At 42.7% G+C, this 21,596-nt stretch overlaps 1 protein-coding gene across 1 annotated transcript in view; it reads right to left on the bottom strand.

Annotated features, from left to right (window-relative positions):
- LOC116978788 (glutamate receptor ionotropic, delta-2-like) overlaps positions 1-21,596 on the bottom strand; it is a gene marked incomplete at its 5' end in the record, with an annotated part of 428,679 nt that overhangs the window by 51,823 nt on the left and 355,260 nt on the right. Inside the window, 2 exons of the mRNA XM_033030081.1 lie at positions 6,935-7,130; positions 16,387-16,531. Coding sequence (XP_032885972.1) covers positions 6,935-7,130; positions 16,387-16,531 — 341 coding nt within the window. The remainder of the gene's footprint in view (positions 1-6,934; positions 7,131-16,386; positions 16,532-21,596) is intronic.

The following is a 21,596-nucleotide window of genomic DNA, read 5'->3' as shown; positions in this document are numbered from 1 at the left end:
GCAAAGAGGTCCTTCTGCAGTTGTACAGAGCCCTAGTGAGACCACACCTGGAGTATTGTGTGCAGTTTTGGTCCCCTAATTTGAGGAAGAACATTCTTGCTATTGAGGGAGTGCAGCGTAGGTTTACAAGGTTAATTCCCGGGATGGCGGGACTGTCATATGCTGAGAGAATGGAGCAGCTGGGCTTGTACACTCTGGAGTTTAGAAGGATGAGAGGGTATCTCATTGAAACATATAAGATTGTTAAGGGCTTGGACATGCTAGAGGCAGGAAACATGTTCCCGATGTTGGGGAAGTCCAGAACCAGGGGCCACAATTTAAGAATAAGGAGTAAGCCATTTAGAACGGAGACGAGGAAACAATTTTTCTCATAGAAAGTGGTGAGTCTGTGGAATTCTCTGCCTCAGAGGACGGTGGAGGCAGGTTCTCTGGATGCTTTCAAGAGAGAGCTAGATAGGGCTCTTAAAAATAGCAGAGTCAGGGGATATGGGGAGAAGGCACGAAGTACTGATTGGGGATGATCGGCCATGATCACATTGAATGGCGGTGCTGGCTCGGAGGGCCAAATGGCCTACTCCTGCACCTATTGTCTATTGTCTATTGTCTAAAAAGTAATTTATATCTATAATAGTAAGATTAAACGAGAACTTACCAGTTTGAAGTTTGATCTTGATTTTATGAGGAGTTACGATGAGCGATTACGTGAAGAAGGGCAGTCCATCTGCGTGCGCGTCAATCTTCAAAGCAGCGGTGTTAAATCACAGATAAAAACGAAGACCTGAGAATAGTAAGATTGTGAAAAACTTGAACTTCCATATGACCTTGATAATATGAGGGTGGGAGCGGTGGGCACGTAATCGCTCATCGTAACTCCTCATAAAATCAAGATCAAACTTCAAACTGGTAAGTTCTCGTTTAATCTTACTATTTTACTTCGGAGTCACGTGAGTGACTACGTGAAGATTTCAAAGCTCTGTGATTTTACGCCGGTTACGAATCCAAGCGTCACACTGAATGGATTGACCATGGATGCGTGTAATCATTAAAGCATTCAGACATTACGTAGTTATGTAAAGAAACTGATGCTTTAAATGAAAGAAAAGTTTAAAAAAAAGTTACCCCTCCCAACCTTGGGGGGAAACTAAGGGATAGAACTTAAAATAGTACGTGCAAACACCCCCAGTCCAGTTATGGGTTTGTTATAAAAACCGGTGGACCGTTATTTCATTCGTCCATCCTGCAGCCACTAGGATGTCGTTAAGGGGCACGTCCATAGCTCTTGCTGCCGATGTAGATGCAGCCCTGGTGAAGTGAGATTTAACGATATAAATGTTCACTCCTGCTACCGCCATTACCTCCTTTGACCATCTGGAGATGATTTGAGTTGATACCTTCTGGTGTGGTTTTTTATGGCTGATGAGGACCGATTGTTCTGAGCCTCTGAAGTTCTCCGTAACTCTCAGATAGTGGTGTTAGTACGTTACCACACACACAACCGTTGCCAAGAACTGGATCTCCATCCCTGGCATTCCTGGCCTGCTCTGTTTATCAGGTTCCTGATTAGGAATGTTATGTTGTTCATATTGGTGGTCATGTAGTCCAACTGTAACTTTTGCAGTGTCTGGACTCTTTGTCAGCATACCACCTTCAGGGTTAGTTATAGGCGGTCCCCACTGTCAAAGTAGGGTTAGTACCACGCTCACATCCCATGTGTCCATGTAGCTTGGCCTTGGAGGTATTAAGTTGTAAATTCCCTTCATGAATTTTGTTGTAAAGGGGTGCGTTCCTATCGACCCGTGCCCTGCTTCCAGCATCAGATAGGAGGAGAGTGCGCCTCTGGCACTATAGATTGCACTATAACTTTGTTTATAGTTATGGTACAGAGTTGATAGGAACTCCAAGACATCCGTTATCCGAACTGTGTTGTATTTGTTTGGACAGTCCTATGCCTTGACATGGCCTCCTCAGAATCTGCAGACCAACAAGTTAATACGTTCATGTAGTGGATGATTGCTCCCTTGTAACTGGGTTCACTAGGAGGTCCCTGCTCTTGGGTACAGCCATAACTGGCTGGACTATAATTCCCAATTTTTTTGGGAACCAGGCTTGAGTAGGCCAATCTGGCACTACCAATATGCCTGTGGCTTAGTCTTGCTTGATTCTGGTCAAGCATCGGTTTGTGAGACAAATTGGCGGAAAGCATACATAAACATTCCTCCCCAATTGAGGGAGAAAGCATCCACTGCCTTAGCTCCTGGATCGAGCTCGCAGGACACATATCTGGGTAACTGATGGTTTGGTCTAGATGCAAACAGATCAATATCTGGTATGCCAAATCGTGTAGTTATTTCGTTAAATACTGCCCGATTCAACATCCATTCTGTGTTGTTATTAAACATTCGTGATCCAGCATCTGTCACCGTGTTATATCTACCTCGTAGATAGACCGCTGTAACCCAAATATTCCTCTCGATGCACCAGTGCCAAATGAGGTTCGACAATCTGTCGCAAGATACAGATTTTACACCACCCTTGTGATAGATATATGCCACAGCAGTGGTGTTATCAATCTGAATTTGAACAAGCACAGGTTGCATATCGCTACAGAAAACATTGAGTCCATATTGTGCCCCCAACAATTCTGGGTAATTGATTCCCGGTGTTGGGGAATTACAGACTTCTGCTCATTCCATCTGCCCCCACAGGTCTAGACTGTGTTTGTGGCTCCCCATCCTTAGCCGCTAGCATTGGTCTGAACCACCGATGGCTTTCGAGCAAAATTTCCCTTGAGCTGTCTCTCATTCGTTATCCACCATAGTTTATCAACAATGGCCTCTGCTGGTAATCCATAGTTTTGCCAATTTGGCCTGCATGTAATCTGAGTGTTCGTTCCTTTGCTCGCTGTAAATTCTGGTAATGCAAAGGCCCGTGACGTACTGCTGGAAATGCAGGTACTATTTGCCAATTAACTCGCTGTTTGCCTGATAGATGGCTAGTATTTGACTATCAGGTCATAGCAGGCTTACTTGTTTGCCCCTAGGCAAAGTCACCAACATATTTACTGTTTTTAATAGTAAATCCTAGGTAATCAATTACCCTTGTAGGTGTCAATTTTGATTTAACTGGATGGATGAGGTAACCAATTCTTTCAAACAGGGTTTTGGTTTGCTTTGACTGATGCTTCTGCCAATTCTTGGTGACTCCAAATTTAAAATGTCCTCCAAATATGCCATTACTATGTGGTTTTGAGACCTTTGTAGACCCAGAATTGGTTTACGTAGTTTAGTCAATAGTCTAGGAGCTGCTGTCAACCCATTTGGCAGAGCCATGCCTTCCAGTTAAACTTCAAATATCTCCTGTTCTTAGTGAATAGACACCGAATAGTATGCATCTTTGAGGTTGATGCATGCCATGTGACCATTTTATAGGAAGCTCCTATAAAACAGTTGTTAGACCATAACAACATTTTACTGTTCTGAAAGTTTATACTGCACAAATGAGTTAAACCTGGATGAAGTGACATCCTCCATCTGTCACCTGTCCTGGAAGGCAATCCTGCCCATAATACTGGGCCTGCCTCGAAGACAACTCCGGTCCGAGTTCCAAGTCTGCTTGGAACCTATGTATGTTGTGCAGTAAAATAATCACATGTTGTTATCTGTTTTTTAAAACCAGATCAGAAATTCATGCTATTGTCATTTTGAACAAAAACACAAGAGTAAAATTACCAACATGTAACTGGTCCACAATCCCTTGTTTCGGTAAACCCAGACCCACCTACCTCTATGGCTACCGGTGGTCTTGTGGTAAGCCCAAAGGCCCCTGATGCGGGTTCCTTTTCTCTCCTTGATTGGGAGTAGGACTGGTAGGGAGTGTGGATTCCATGTTTCTTCTGACCTCTGCTTGGGTCTTGGTCTGAAAACCTTATCATACTGAGCTTGCCTTGTAAGACAATTCTGGCCATAATTCTGATTCTGCCTTGAAAGACGACTCTGATCATATTTCCGTGCCCAGCTTTCAAGCTACCACCGGCTTCAGTGAATTGCTTATCCCCTATGGAGGTGTGGGGTGTGTTTGTCGCCTACTGATGAAGTTTGCTTGTCATTGTACCTTGATTGGTCCGACAGCTTTTGCTTCCTTCTTCTGGTCTTACCTGAAGAGAGGATTCGGCGGCTGGTTTCTCCAAAGTCACCCTGATAGCGCTGTTCCCTTGCCGGCATTTGTGCGGATATTCTGCCAACTGCTGGCTCTTGAGGCCATATGCATGTGCTTCAGTATGTTCATACTTTAAATTCGAGATCAGTTACCTACTGATCACTCGCACTCCCCTCCACTGAGAGTGAGATTTGTAGGCAGCCCTGAAAACAGGTGCTGCCGCAGGCCCCTGAGGATACCTGGGCTGACATGGCCCCTCCAGCGGACCTAAATGAGATTCTTGCTTTGGGTCAGACTGAAACTGACCGTGGATGCTCCTCTCCTCAGAGCAGGAGACATTTGTGCAGCCCTGAAACAGGTGCCACTGCCTGCGGGTTCTCCATAATTCCCGGGCTGATAACTCCCTCCTTAGGAGTATATCATTGTGGAGCACCTCTCCATCAGGTGCTCCATGTGGGTTTTGAACGTTTAAACACGTTACCCATGAAGGAGGTTATCCTCTCCATCCGGGATCCTCCTGGCCTACCCTCCAATTGGGTTTGCCTAGGTGCTCCTGGCCCGTTTTGTTTTCCCCATGTGTGAGGCTGCTGGCACGGCCTGCTGTAGAGGCCCGTGCTGATACTGCTCCCTCCTTCGGAGCAGATCATTGTTGGAGCAACTTCTCCATAAGTTGCTCCATGGGGGAGAGTCGTCCTCAGACGCTCTCCGTTGAGGGAGGGTATCCCTCTTCCCCGGACTCATCTGAGTCAACGGGTGTCAGACTTGCGCGTGGTTTTTATGTCCCGCAGGACCACCACGGAGCTCCTCCTCCTGCACCAAGTCTTTCCTGCCGGTTCTGCCGGCGGTAATGTCGGGAACAAGACCGTCGCCCGCTACTGGGAATGCTGCGGTCTTCGGCAGCCGACTTCCCCGCGGACCGTCTCCTCGACATCTGGGCTCTGAAACTACAAAAAGCTTCAAGTCCGAGAGAACGCAGGTAAGTAGTTCAACTTTCCTTACCTGCCGATCCTGACGGCTGGGAGGACACAGTGCCTCTCCAGTCCGTCATGCGCGTTGCGTTCAGATGTAATGACGCGCACGCAGACGGACGGCCCTTCTTCACGTAGTCACTCGCGTGACTCCGAAGTAAAATTTATATCACATTTTGCTTTAAAGTTTAGGATTGATCAAAAGTTTTTTAAGTGACTATGGAATTTTTATAAATGCATTTATGTTTTAAAATTATTACATTTGTGGTTTGCACTATTTCTGAAAGTTAAAGATATAAAACCGTTGAACGTTTGACAACAAATTAAGCTTCGCAGCGTGGTTTTACTTGCTGTTGAATAGCTTTTTAGCTGTTTTGTGGGTTGGGCGTGTTCTAACCTGCCACGTTACTGTATGGCATGTACAAAGTCATAAGGTCATAAGTGATAGTAGCAGAATTAGACCATTCGGCCCATCATGTCTACTCCACCATGGCTGATCCATCTCTCCCTCCTATCCCCATTCTCCTGCCTTCTCCCCATAACCTCTGACACCTGTACTATTCACATTACCACTCCAGACTTTATCACATTGGATAGGGACCAAACCAGTTATTTTTGACTTTGACAACATGAAGAAAGGAAGTCTGCATTTTCTCCAATGTTCACTGGTTCGTACGAGCACCAAGCTCAATCTCATTAAATGGACTCTTAAACTATGAATATCCTAGGTTCTGCTGTGGTAGCATTATGAGGTTCCTTATCTTTTGCCCCACTTTGGGTCATTTGAACAGGATGCTGAGGAGCACGGAAGTGTCTTATTCTGAGAGCAGGAGCCCATATTCGAGCCCAGTTTTGTCATTCACCTGATACTGGGTACTCTCTCAGCACGTCCAGGGATATGTGTCTGAGTAAGTACAATGATGTAATTGAGTCTGATACAGTCCAGGCAATTTAAGATTTATTTTCCAAGTTTATCTCAGGACAAATCTTCAATTTTTTAATAGTTTCAGTAAAGTACATTTATTTATTACTCAGGATAGATCTGATTCAAGATCCTGAATACAGATTATAGAAAAAAGATTTGGATTCTGATTCAAAATATAGAAAATAAAACACTAGATTGTTTTATCCAGTGTGCATATATACTTTTGTCATCTCAAAGCATTTCTAAGGTATGATAGAATCTTAAAATTATACAGCACGGAAACAGACCCTTATTGCTCACCTTGCCCATACTCACTGTAGTTCCGATCTTCACTAATCCCATTTGCCCCCATTAGCCCCTATCACTATACCGTATGTCTTTCCTATCCAAGTACCTATCCAAACACCTTTTAATACATTGTAATTGTATCTGCCTCTGCCACCTCCTCTGGTTGTTTGCCACAAATATTCATCACCTGCTGTGTGAAAAATCCACTCCTCAGATCCTCTTTAAATTTCTCCCCTCTCACCTTAAATCTGTGCCCTCTAATTCTAGACTCTCCTGCCCTGGGAAAAATATTATGTCTATCCTGTCTATACCTTTCATAATTTTATAAACATCTATAATGTCACCCCTCAGCCTCCTATGTTTCAATGAGAATAAAACAAATCTATCCAATTTCTCCTTATAACTATAGCCGGCCATTGCAGGCAACATTCTAGTAAATCTCTTCTGTAATCTCTATTCTGCATATCCTTCATGTAGGACCAGAACTGTATGTAATTCTCTAAATTAGTAAACAGAATTACTGGCTGAAATTATTCAAAGTGCAGTATTATTTAAATGTTCATAGCAAATAATGTTTTGCATGCATTTGATCACTCACCCTTTGAATCCCATCCTGAATTTTCTTCACGCAATTCTCCAAACCATTTGTTTTGTTCATCATGTTCCACAAATTAGCATATGTTTGTTCAAGTTCAAATGGATTTTGACCCTTGGTTTTGATTATTTGCAAAACTTCTGAATCGAGGACAGTGCCATATGGAACATCTGTTTGTTTGGCAAGATCCTGAAAAGATCTGCATGATGGAAAACACAATTGGTTAACTCAGCAATTGTCCACATCGCCATTATCATTATTTTAATTATTTCAGCCTCAAAGTATTTACATTAAAATAGCTTCTTGCTTCGATGTGTACCACTAGCAGAAAACAAGAATGGGGCATTTTTCTTTAGTTAGAAGAACCAAGTGGATGATCCAACCTAGTCGCCTCTTGAGGTTGTATCAGTCCACATGATTTCAAGAAGTAATTGAGTGCGCTGAACATTTAGACTAGGAAAAGTGGCAAAACCTTGTCTATTGTGCTGAAGACATGCTCCAGATCCAGCTGTGCCACCAGCAAATTGTTCCAGTACGGTCACAACACTGATATCTAGTCAATAATGTGGAAACATTGCCTAATTTGAGTTAATAACATGAATTTGAGTTTGAATTTAGTTTATTGTGAAAAGCTTTTGTTGTGTGCTAATCAATCAGCAGAATGACAGTACATGATTACAATCGAGCCACCCACTGTGTACAGATACATGATAAAGGGAATAACGTGAATAATGTTTAATGCAAGATAAAGCCAGTAAAGTCCAATCAAAGATAGTCCAAGGGTCTCCAATGAGGTCGATAGTAGTACAGGACTCTCTAGTTGTTGGTAGAATGGTTATTGGTAGAATCTAATTGGTTTACTGTTTTCATTAATGACTGGAGGATGCAACAAAATGTAAGGTAATGATATGAAAATAGGTGGAAGAGCACCGCAACGAGATGTGGTGAGATTGAGTGATTCGGCAACTACCTGGTAAATGAAGCATAATGTGGGAAAGTGTGAGGTCATGTACTTCAGTTAGAAGAATCAAAAGCCAGATTATTATCTAAACAGAGAGGGACTACAAATGTCAAGTCGTCAAGTTTATTCGTCACATACACATACGAGATGTGCAGTGAAATGAAAAGTGGCAATGCTCGCGGACTTTGTGCAAAAAACAAACAAACGACAAACTACAAACAGAATGGAAGAGAATCACATATTCTTTTACATATTACATATTGGGGGAGGAAGGAAAAAGGAAAAAAACAGCAATTAAAAAAAAAAAACAGTAGAATGGTACAGTAAAGTTAGTCCCTGTGAGGTGGGAGTTGACAGTCCTAATGGCCTCTGGGAAGAAACTCCTTCTCAACCTCTCTGTTCTCACAGCATGGCAACGGAGGCGTTTGCCTGACCGTAGCAGCTGGAATGTGTGCAGAACCCATGTGCTCGTGAACATTAATCATGAAGCTTGTGCGGGTCCACCAAATAGTTAATAAGACCTTTATTGCAAAAGATTTGGAGTTTAAGGATTAGGAGGTTTATAACAGTTGTACATGGTGCTGATGAATCCACACCTCGAATACTGAGCACATTTTTAGTTCTCTTACCTAGAAAAGATTTAATAGCATTGAAGACAGTGGAAAGGAGAATGACCAGATAAATTCCTGGAATAGTACTCCTTAGAGTTTGGAAGAATGATAGATGAGCTTATTCAAACTTAATATTCAAAGAGAGCTTGCCAGGGTAAATGTTGAGATGTTTTCACCGGTGGGAGAGTAACAAATAAGGTGACAGAGCTACAAAAAAGGGTTGGTCATTCAAAACTGAAGTGTGCAGGAATTTCTTCTGTCCATGGGGAGTAAATATCTAGAATTCTCTGCATCTGAGGACAATGCAGGCCAGATCATTAGATAAGGTGGCAATAAATAAATATTAACAAGCTCGAGAAACTGCGGGTTATTGGGAAATGCCAGAGAAATGCCACTGGACGGCACGATGATGCAGTAGTAGAGTTGCTGCCTTACAATGCCAGAGATCCTGGCTACAGATGCTGACTGTTCGATCCTAACTACGGATGCTGACTGTACGTTCTCCCCGTGACTTACGTGCGTTTTCCCCGGGACCTCCCGTTTCCTCCCACACTACAAAGATGGACAGGTTTCTAGGTTAATTGACTAGATATAATTGAAATTGTCCCTAGGATAATGTTAGTGTGCAGGGATCGCTGGTCTGAGCAGAGTAGGTGGGCCGAAGGGCCTGTTTCTGCATTGTATCTCTAAACTAAAGTAAACTAAAAGAGAAGCTGTGATTAGCTAAGATCAACATGATCATTTTGAATGGCAGGGCAGGTTTGAGGGATCTGTTGGTCTATCCTTCCTCCCATTTTCTCGTGTTCTTGTGAAGCACTGCCTCTTCAATATACTCTGAATCAGTTGCAAAGTTATGGAAAGTGTCATTGCCTGTGCTATCAAAGATCACGTCCAAAACCAATTATCTTCTTCTTCTTCTTGCGTATGGTGTGCACAACCTAAAATTATGGGACAACTTGTTCTATTTGATCTTATTTGATTGTGCACGCCAGGTTGATTGCATTCATTGAAACAGGGCGGACCACGTGAAGGTTGCAATCTCCCACCCCAACCAACTCTCTGATGCTCAGGTTGGTTTCCATTTTGAACAATTAGTTTCAGGAATAGACACAAGATGAATAGAAGGAGTGGAATCCAGTGATGGGGCTATTTTGATTGCTTTGACATCAAGGCAGTGTTTGAATGATTGTGACATTATGAAACCTCAATAAAATTGTAATTAATGAGAATCAAGAGGAAGACGTGCCAAGAACAATGGATATGTAACGGAGCTCCAGGATACAGTGGCAAGATTTCTTCAGGGCAATATGCAGTGCCAAGATATTATTAGCTGCTCCAGCAATTCCTCCATTGAAAGGAAAGAAGAGGAATTGTTTGCAAATGATTGCAAAGCATTCGGTTCCATTCTCAGCCTCTTGCTTGCAGCAGGAGAGGGAAAATGTCTTCAAAGTGGCATACACATGCTGGGCAATGAAATGGGGGAGACTGATTGTCTTCCCCAGAGATTAAGTGCCAATATCCCTACCTTCAAAATGTTGAGGGTTACTATTGTTGAGAAACTTAACAGACCCAGTCAGATAAATACAGTAATAGGAGGACCAATTTCCAGAACTCTCCCATCATCTACGGAGTAGAAGTCAGATGGTAGGTATTTGACTTGCCTGGATATGAGCGGTTCCAACAATTTAAAGGTATCCTGCTTCATTGGTTAGTAGATGGACATTTGCTGGAGTAACGAGTTCCATAGTTTTTATTTTAAGGAGAGAGATGACAATGATGTACATAAAAGATCAGGTACCTAACCCTGTCAAATCTCTTTTCATTGTATTCTTCCATTGTCCCAGAATTTCCAGCTGTCCAGTTACTGTCTGAGATTAAAACCTCTCTTAATTAAGCTCAAGATTTCCTTGGCATCCCTTGAATGCCTCATTGAGCAATTCCCCACTACTATTCTGTGCGCCTTCAAAGAGCTAATCCTGCCCGTTTCCTTCTCTCCCAACTCATCTATCTATTGTGCTGTCTTTCTGGTCTGTACATTTGCAGCGCCAGAGACCCGGGTTCGATCCCGACTACAGGTGCTGTCTTTGCGGAGTTTGTCTGTCCTTCCTGTGACCGCGTGAGTTTTCTCCGGGATCTTCAGTTTCCTCCCGCACTCTAGAGACGTGCAGGTTTATGGGTTAATTGACTTGTTATAAGTGTAAATTGTCCTGGTGTGTGTAGGATAGCGTTAATGTGCAGGGATCACTGGTCGGTGCAGACTCAGTGGGCCGAAAGGCCTGTTTCTGCACTGTATCTCTAAACTAAACTACCCCTTCCCCCTTCCCCCATCCTTTCTCTGTGACATCTTCCAGTATCATTGGTTTGTGTCATAAAGACTCTCTCCGTCCATATGTGGATGACAGGACAGGGGTAGACCTTAGAGGATGCTTAACTCATATGTGACAACAGTTTTTCGTAAATGCAGTCTTCTTGCTTGGCTGTACAATCCACAATTTGCTTCGCCCAAACCAATGCCATGGTGGTGAGGGTCTGACGTATCTTTGTCTGCAACCCCATTTCCCCGTTTGGGATCTCACCCAACTCCGGTCCTCTGCATAACATTTATAATCCTCACTCTTATTCCCAAAACAAGTGCAACAAGGGTGTTCTTCTTCATCCTGATATCAATCACTTCTGATTTTCATGGGATTTGCCCACCTTAATTCAACTTGATTTTTCTACTTCTGAACTCTTAACCTGTCCTTCAAAATAAACTGCTCGACCCACGCTCTCAAAAAGATCCTTGATGTTGGCACCTCATGTAGACTCATTATTCACATTGGCTCAATCCCAGATAGTCATCTCCCATCATTTTGTTATATTGCTTTCCATTCATAACCCCTTCCGCATCCCAATGCCTCCTACTGTTTCTGTTTTGCTGGCCCCTGGAAAATAATGCCCTGAAATCAATGACTCCTGCATTTTCAGAATTCCTGCTGTCTATTCATAGGCTCTCCATTTTGAATACAGAAACAATGTAGTTTATACAAGATAAGAGAACATTAATCATTTGAAAACACTCCCACTGCAATTTAATATCTATTTTCTTAGAATCTCTGCAGTTCAAATTCATTCATACCACACTATTATCCTTGCCAAAATCACTAATGATATCATATGTGTCCTTGTCAAAGTGATGAATGAGATCACCTATAGCTGAGACTGTGAAGCCATCTTTCTGCTCCACCTTTCCACTGAATTTTGTCCTTCTTTCCTTCCCTCATGCAGCGTTCAAGTTTTCATCTGTTGATATAGCTAGGCTCCTCTCCTTGCTTTTTCAGAAACAGCAATGATTCTTGTTTTTATTTCTACACTCTTATTTCTGGAGTCTTATAAGATTTTATCCTCGGTCACTTTCTTCTCCTCATTTGTATGCTAACCCTCAGTGGAAATATACAGAAGTGAAAGGACTGCTGAATGTTGAAGACGTGCAATTTGAAGACATTGAAACTGTCAGGGCGGCACAGTGGCACAGCAGTAGAGTTGCTGCCTTGCAGCACCAGAGACCCAGTTCGATCCTGGCTAAGGTTGCTGTCTTTACGGAGTTTGTACGTTTTCCTGGTGACCGTGTGGTTCTCAAGGTGGACCCGTTTTCTCCCACACTCCAAAGACGTACAGGTTTTTTAGGTTAACTGTAAATTGTAAATTGTCTCCGGTGTGTTGGATAGTGCTAGTGCACAGGGTGCTCACTGGTTGGTGTGGACTGATGTGCCGAAGGATCTGTTTCCATACCATATCTATATCTCTATCTGTTAAATGACTCCCCAACTACATCCTTGTTCTTCACTCTCCCTGCTCTGAACCCAACAATGCTGATATAACCTAATTAATCCAATGCCTATCTGTTTGTCTTGTAAGATGTAAAATGTTTGCATGTCTCCCATGGAATTATTTTATCCTGCTATTGTAATATTCACCTCATCATTTTCCCTCTTATGCATATTTTTATATGCTGACATCTTTCATCCCCTCTTCCCTAATGTCAGAAATAGTTCCACTGGATGTGGAAGGTTTCAGTGAACATGGTAATCAGGGTAATTTTGAGAGATCAAAACATGGACAAGCTGTCGAACCTTAATTAAAATGTTGTCTCTCAGAACAAAATGTCTAAAAGACATTTTAGACTAGCCTTTCTCTGGCAGATGTCTTTTTCTGCATGCCATTGATTTTGTTCTGAGAGACAACATTTTAATTAAGGTAGACTAACTCCCCCCCCCCCCACAATCTTTACACATCCCCAATCCTTTCCACTTATCACTTTAATTTCATGTTTCATGTTTTTTTTGTTTTATGACTGTTGGCAGAACAATTTCCCTCCTGGGATAAATAAAGTTATATCATAGAAATATAGAAACGTAGAAAAATAGGTGCAGGAGTAGGCCATTCGGCCATTCGAGCCAGCGCCGCCATTCAATGTGATCATGGCTGATCGTATCATATCATATGACTCTATGACAATGACTCAGTCGTTTTTTTGATGTGAATGTCTTCTACAGCCATTGAATTTCAATGCAAGAGGGGATTATACAATTTAAAGCACTTTCTTTACAAATGCCTGAACATTTCCACCAGTATTTACAGCTTTTTCAATAGATCCAAATACAAGCCAACTTTAATATTTTATACTAAAACCGAATGCTAAATAGAATTTAAATATCATGATTGTGTGAGGATTATTTACCGGGAGGAACAGTGAATATGCACATCTGACCTACTCTTGCACAGAACATTAACTGGAAATGCAGCACTTCCTATGTAAACTGCAATTTTAAAGTTTTCATATTGATTTTTAAACACATGTTGTGCACAAAAAAAGGTTACTCCAATCCAGTGACTGTTTTTCCTTGAGAAGAGTTAAATGGACATTATCATTTTCAAACTGTGATTGATTGATTGTCTCCTGAAATTCACTGCCCGATGGTGTGTAAAAGCAGACAGCCACATCACAATGAAAATTATATTTTAATATTTGTACAAATTGAAGAGGTGTGACCTGCATAACTAGCCTTAATGCTGAAATGTGTGATTTAGGTGCAATGGCTCATATTTAATCAATGAGTACTGACATAATGGGCCAAATATTTGGACTATGAATTTTCTCTAATTATACAAAATTAAACAGTCCAACTAATTCAAAATCTTTCAGGAGATATAATTCTAATCTGTTGGAAAAATGGGAAGATGAGTAAAAATGTCTCATGGCGTAGAGAAAATATTAGAAATGAACTTTCTAATGTTGTAAATGAACATATTATGTTTATTATCTGGAATCCACTAGGAAAATGAATGTATACATTCTTAAATGTGATTATAACATGTATTGAAATGTTAGGAAATTAATTATATGTCTAATCATAATCATATTAATGACTGTTGTGAAATCCGAGGAAGCAAGTTAGGAACATCATCACTTGGGTTCTGATCCTTTAGTGGAGATAGATTACGTGATGAAACTTTAAAATATTATTTATGTTATGTTGTTATTAGGAACCCTTTCATAATTTTCCACATGGCTCTCCTGGGGTGAGATGACTTATGGGATGAGCGAGAACTTGTCATTCAGCCATTTAAATTTTTTATATTCAGATGATAAATGGCTTATAATTCCAATTAAGGCATTGGAGAGAGGAATTTAACATTTTTTTAATGAGATTAACACAGCAATGTTCATTCTATGTGAATATATGCTCAGAATAATGAAACGCATCTCACAACTTCCAAAATCGAAGGCAATTTTAACCTACAAACACTTTCCCCTTCGGCATGTCCCATGTGATTAAGACTGAGTTGAGTGTACACCATTTTTGCAAATTATAGATTAAATTAGTCATAGAGTCATAGTGATACAGTGTGGAAGCAGGACCTTCAGCCCAACCTGCCCATACCGGCCAACATGTCCCAGCTACACTGATCCCACTTGCCCGCATTAGGTCCAAATCCCTCCAAACCTGTCCTATCCATGTACCTGTCTAACTGTTTTTAAATGTTGGTATAGTCCCTGCCTCAACTATCTCCTCTGGCAGTTTGTTCCATATACCCACCACCCTTTGTGTGATAAAGCTACCCCTCAGATACCCATTAAATATTTTCCCCTTCACCTTAAACCTATGTCCTCTGGTCCTTGATTCACCTACTCTGGGCAAGAGACTCAGTGTATCTATCCAATCTATTCCTCTCATGATTTTATATACCTCAATAAGATCACTCCTCATCCTCCTGCACTCCAAGGAATAGAGTCCCAGTGTACTCAACCTCTCCCTGTAGCTCAGATCCTCTAACCCTGGCAACATCCTTGTAAATCTATTCTGTACGCTTTCCAGCTTGACAACATCATTCCTATAACATGGTGCCCAGAACGGAACACAATGCTCTAAATGCATCCTCACCAACATCTTATACAACTGCAACATGACCCCCGCTTCTATACTCAATACTCTAACTGATGAAGGCCAATGTGCCAAACACCTTTTTGACCACCCTATCTACCTGCGACTCTAACTTCAAGGAACCATGCACCTGCACTCCTAGATCTCTCTGCTCTACAGCACTTCCCAGAGCCCTACCATTCACTGTGTAGGCCCTGCCCATGTTAGACTTCACAATATGCAACACCTCACATTTCTCTGTATTAAATTCCATCAACCGTTCCTCTGCCCACCTGGCCAATCGATCAAGATCCTGATGTGAGTTATAAGGCCAATGTGGGCACCACAGATTTTTGTGGATGGGGTTCATTGGTAGTTTGTGAGGGAGTATACCCCTTCTGGCATTTGCACTGCTCTTCCAATCCATGGGCTTGAGGATATTGAAAGCACCAAAAATGTTCCTTTCTCACTTCTCACTTTGACCATATGTCCTCTGGTCCTCGATTCACCTACTCTGGGCAAGAGACTCCATGTATCTATCCAATCTATTATCACACAAGACCAATATTTCCAGGGATTAGTGGTAATCCGACATGATATGATAGAAATGTATTTATCCCAGGTGGGAAATTGGTCTGCCAGCCGTCATAAAACACAACAAGATACAAGAACATGAAATTAATGTGATGAGTGGAAAGTTCAATATTGCAAAACACAGATTTGAGTGATTCCATTTTGTAGGTTATGTTTAAATGAACCCTTGATATAGTATGTGCTTTGATTAAAGATAGTTTAATTAAAAGGCTTCATGTTTTTTTTTACTGCAAGATGATATACTTGTAAAAAGATTTCGTCAGAAGAAAGACTGGATAGACTCGGTTTGTACTCGCTAGAATTTAGAAGATTGAGGGGGGATCTTATAGAAACTTACAAAATTCTTAAGGGGTTGGACAGGCTAGATGCAGGAAGATTGTTCCCGGTGTTGGGGAAGTCCAGAACAAGGGGTCACAGTTTAAGGATAAGGGGGAAATCTTTTAGGACCGAGATGAGGAAAACATTTTTTACACAGAGAGTGGTGAATCTGTGGAATTCTCTGCCATAGAAGGTAGTTGAGGCCAGTTCATTGGCTATATTTAAGAGGGAGTTAGATGTGGCCCGTGTGGCTAAAGGGATCAGGGGGTATGGAGAGAAGGCAGGTACAGGATACTGAGTTGGATGATCAGCCATGATCATATTGAATGACGGTGCAGGCTCGAAGGGCCGAATGGCCTACTCCTGCACCTATTTTCTATGTTTCTATGTTTCTATCACAGATTTTTTCTCTTACACACAGATATAAAATTAACAATAATAACAAAACCCAAAGAACTACAGATGCTGGTTTACAAAAAAGACATAAAAAGCTGGAGTAACTCAGCAGGTCAAGGAGAATCTCTGGAAGACATGGATATGCCTTTTCAAATAATAACAATGTCTTACCGAACAGGGTTTTCAATTCGATTGGTGGTCAGGATGGCAGTTAGATTTGCAGTGTATGTAGAGATAATTATAAACACAAAGAGCCACCAAAAACCCATCAACAAGCGAACTGCCAAAGTGTTCAGAGGAATTTCACCTCCTGTTCCTAGAAAAGTAAAGCACAAAATTAGCATTTGCATTTTTCTAGGTAACCTCATGGATTTTAAGTATTATAATTACAAAATCATAAAATGAATCTGTTGATATTTGTAAGATTTGGTTGGAATATTTCTTTACATTAATCTCTAATATTCACAGCTCCATACCATTTAATTTCACCAATTTTAACTTTTCCTACCCTGGTTCACTGGCACATTGGAAGTTTAACTTCTGGATTCTGTGAGTGATTTTTTGAGGACTGCTTATTAAACTACATGTAAATTTAGGACAAACCGAATTAGTGAGTGAGGCAAAGGAACAACTGCACTCCTTTGTTACGTCTTTTGACTCCCTCTCAAATAAATTTGAAAATGTACTTCTGGATTGGCATATGCTGCCATAATGCAACCATTTTGCCACCTAAACCATTCAGCATTTTAAATTTCTAGACAATTGTTTTCTATAATCAGACAAACTGCCTTATTCCCTCTGCATTAACTGCAATTGGATTCATCCATTTTCCTGAAGATGGTCATGACTGTGGGTTTCATTAAAGTTTGCATGGTTAGGGTGTAGTGGGGTTTAATATAGTTTAGTTTGGAGATAAAGAGTGGAAACAGGCCCTTAGCCCATCAAGTCCATGGCGACCAGCGATCCCTTACACTAGCACTATCCACACTATAGAAAATTTACAATTAAATCAAGCCCATTAGCCTACAAACCTGTATGTCTTTGGAATGTGGGAGGAAACTGGATCTGCCGGAGAAAACCCATGCAGGGAGAACATACAAACTCTGTACAGACAGCACTCGTAGTCAGGATCGAATCCGGGTCTCTAGCACTGTAAAGCAGCAACTCGACTACTGACCCAGCATGTCGCCCTAATGTGTGATTAGCATAATGTGCTGGATCCGTAGTAGTTTGAAATGGAGGGCTATGAGATATTAAAGATAGTCTGAAAGCCAATATGCTGGTACACCACATAATCAGTAAGGCAAATAGCAAATTAGCCTCCATTACAAGGGGATGAGAGTCCGCCCAGTGGTAGAAGAACTGCTTGTTGATTCATTGCGTGTATTCCATCTGTCAAGTGACATAATGGAAATGATCTTCATTCCAACACAACACCCAAGAGGAATGCAGAGGGAAACATCAACCAGTACACTGCCTTATTCAACCATACCAGAACTTTCACCTCTCATCATCAAGAATCCATCTCAAATATAGTCCTTCTCAGAAGTGCATCTCTCTCGGCTATAGCATGAATTACGCACAATCACAATAATACTTTATTAGCCAAGTATGTTTTGCAACATATGAGAAATTTCATTTGCCAAGTCAGTCATTCAAATAAAAAGCAACGGAACACACAAAACACATTTCAACATAAACATCCATCACAGAGATTCCTTCACATTCCTCTCTGTGATGGAAAGCGAAAAAAAGTTCAATCATTTCCCTTTGTTCTCCCGCGGTCGGGGGCCTCAAGCCCTCCGTTGACAGGACAATCTTGACACCCATAGCCCGCGGCAGGCCCTCCACGTCGAGGCGATCCGCTCCTGCATCGGGAGGACATCACTCCCCCGCGCCGGACGATCGAACCCCGCGTCGGGGCTGGTCGAACTTTCCACAACGTTTGAGCTCCCGACATCCACGGCCTCTCCCGAGACTGCAAGATCCCGATGTAAAGTCCGCAGGCCGCAGTTGGAGTGATCCCAGGCAAGGGAACAACTCCGATGCAAGTCCACGCCCCGCGGTGGGGCCCAAGGTCAGTCCGAGGAGGCCTCCAGCTCCATTGATGGTAGGCCGCAGAGCGACTGGAGAATGCGAACCGAAAATTTATCACACCTCCGGCAAGGTAACTAACTGAAAAAAAAAGTCTCCCCCGACCCCGACCCCTCCCCCCACAAAAAGCAATCCGGAAAGCATTTACACGAGCTTTTAACACATACTGAAGATTAAAAAATGATGAAAAAACAAACTGACTGTTGGCGGGGCTGCCAATTTAGCGGCGCCCCTGAAGCTCTGATTCTAATTAATGCATCTAGCACATTGCAAGCCCAGTGTGGAATGGGATCAGCTAAGGCTGTGGCATTGCTTTAACATTCCTTTACTTGTTCTTTGTTTCAATTTTACACCTCACTTCCTACATGTTCCTCTCTGGAGTGGAACAAATGTGACCGACTTGGGTAAAGTGTTCATCCTTCATTGCATCCACTGCAGAACCATGTCACTCCAACCTCCATCATTAAGCTGTAGCATACAGATGTTGTGTGCACATGTGCAGTCTTGGAGGCTGAGATACAACCCTAAATAAGCTCTGAACTGCAGACTATTATTATTATTGCACTATTATTTGTTTGTTTTAATGTGTACATACGTGGGCGTGTACACGCACACACACACACACACACACACACACACACACACACACATATATATATGGGTATGTGAGTATGTGTATATATACACACACTAACATTTTTTTCTCATTTATTATATTGTTTACAGTGTTCTATGTTTACACATTCTGGTGCTGCTGCAAGTAACAATTTCATTGTTCTATCTGGGACATATGACAATAAAACACTCTTGTAGACGCTGCTGCGACCCGACCCCCGGAGATTCGGTGGCTGCAACTGCGGGTTTGGCGGACGGTAACACCGGGAGCCCGTGGGTCCCTGGAGGGAGACCGCTTTTCGGGGCTTCCGCAGCGGCGACTTCTCCTGCCCGAGTTGCGGGGTTGAAGAGCTCCTGGAGCGGGGCCTTACAGCACCGCCCCGCGCGGCTTGGAATGGCGGCGGGCTGCGAGCGCACGCCGGGGGCTCTAACATCAAGACCCGGTGTGCGACCTTGCATCACCCGGCGTGGCGTTAATGGCCACGGGACAATCGCCATCGCCCGCCGGGGGCTTTGACTTTGACTCTGACATCGGGGGGGAGAGAGTGCAGTGGAGAGATAAGTTTTTTTGGCCTTCCATCACAGCAATGTGATGGATGTTTATGTAAATTATGTTGTGTCTTGGGTCTATTTGTTTGTAATGTATGGCTGCAGAAACGGCATTTCGTTTGGACCTCATGGGGTCCAAATGACAATAAATTGAATTGTATTGTATTGACTTAAAATGGCTTAATCTGATGTGCAGGGAAATTAGAGACCATCGATGAAATGTAGTGGTGTTTGGAAATTGGCTCAGGAACAGAGCATAAGTCGATGAAATTGCAGATGTGTAAAGTATGCCTTCAACATCTGTGTGCACCTTGTGATATGACATTGACATATTGTTGTACCAGATATTGCTGTTCGTTAAGAGTAATTGCTTTCAAGGAAGTATGGCTCTGTTTCAAGCTCTCTTTGTGCCTTTGTTGCAACAAGCAATAACACAAAAAAACCTGCACACATCTAATGAGGCTAAGCCGGTTGATTGTCAACAAATTGTATAGGGGTTTCACGTTACTCTTCAAGAATAACTGGCGTGAGAGCACCTAGAGCGAGACAGACCACTGATGTGTGACGGAGGATGTTCATGTTAAAAGAAACAGGAGGAGGCTGCTTTTCCATTCAAATCTGTTTGAGTAATGAATGTGATCATGGCTGATCTGTGGCTAAAATGAATACCGTTGTCTTTGCTTTAGTTCACTTGATGCCTTTCTGAAGAAAAAGTACCAAATATATATGATTTACAATTTACAATTAATCTGGCATTAAAAACCTTTTCACTGTACCTCAGCACATGTCACAATAGACTAAACTAAATTAAATTAAAATTAGCATTATTTATGGAAGATAGTTCCAAAACATTCCCACTCTCTAAATGTAGACATATTTTCTAACTTGAATGATGTGGCTCTAATTTTTAGATTGTGAACCTAATCTTAAGTTATTTAATTATTAAAGTAGCTTCTTCCTACCCAACAATCAATTCTGTTTAATATCTTGAAAATTGAAATCCATTCATTCCTAAGCCTCTTATGTTCTAAGTAATATATACTAATTTATAGTATATATAGAATAGATATATATTCTATATACACTATATAATACTGTATAGAAAATAGTACATATATAATAGATTATACAGGTGCACAACCTTTTATCCGAAGATCCAAATAACGAAAACCTCCGAATAGCGGACATTTTTTCGGTCCTTGAAGAAAGGTCCTTGAAAACGTTCACCGAGGGCGGCCCGCAGAGGTGACAGCGGAACCTCCGGTCGGTCCTCGAAGAAAGGGGAACCAAATCCCCATTCATAAAAGAGAAGGTGAGGGTATATTGCGCGGGAGGGTTAATAATTGACAATATGCTGCTGCCTGCCCGCTGAGTTAAAAAGTTCCCACGGTAGACTCACGATACACAGTGTATCGTGAGTCTTGCGTGGAAACTTTTTAACTCAGCGGGCAGGCAGCAGCAGATTGTCGCTCCCTTAAGTTTCACCTCACCTACACCCCTCTGCTTCCCGGCCATGTGTGTGACCCCTTCCCTCCCCTCTCCAGCTCCCCGCTCATTGCACCGGCACGGGGGCTTTGCTCTGTCTTCATGTCGACGATACCAGCAGGTCAGTGCCAGTCACCGGAGACGTCAGGACCAACGGGACACCGACCCCCAGGCCCACTGCAAGCACGGAGAACCCAGAGACCCACAGCCAGCAGCAGCCCAGCCCCGTTCCAACTCCAGAGGAAAACTGCAAACTGGCCGGAGACGTCAGGACCACCAGAAGCCGTTCCCCGAGCTGCGCCCCCTCATCGGGACACCGACCCCCAGGCCCACTGCAAGCACGGAGATCCCAGAGACCCACAGCCAACAGCAGCCCAGCCCCGCTCCAACTACAGAGGAACCTGGGTTGCGGATGACGGGGCGCAGCTCGGGGCGTCGTAGGGGCCCATCGGGGAGCGGGTTCCTGTTGGTCCTGACGTCTCCGGCCACCTGCCATCCTCCGGGAACTGTACCGCCCTTGCAGGAGAGTAGGGTTGTTTGCAGTTGCAGAGGAGGGGCAAGGGCGGTACTGTTCCCAGTCTCAGCTCCAATCCAGGGGGATGGCCGGAGACGTCAGGACCAACGGGACACCGACCCCC

This window comes from Amblyraja radiata, chromosome 11, assembly GCF_010909765.2.
Source record: "Amblyraja radiata isolate CabotCenter1 chromosome 11, sAmbRad1.1.pri, whole genome shotgun sequence".
NCBI lineage: Eukaryota > Metazoa > Chordata > Chondrichthyes > Rajiformes > Rajidae > Amblyraja > Amblyraja radiata.
This window is presented reverse-complemented; position numbering and strand designations above follow the sequence as displayed.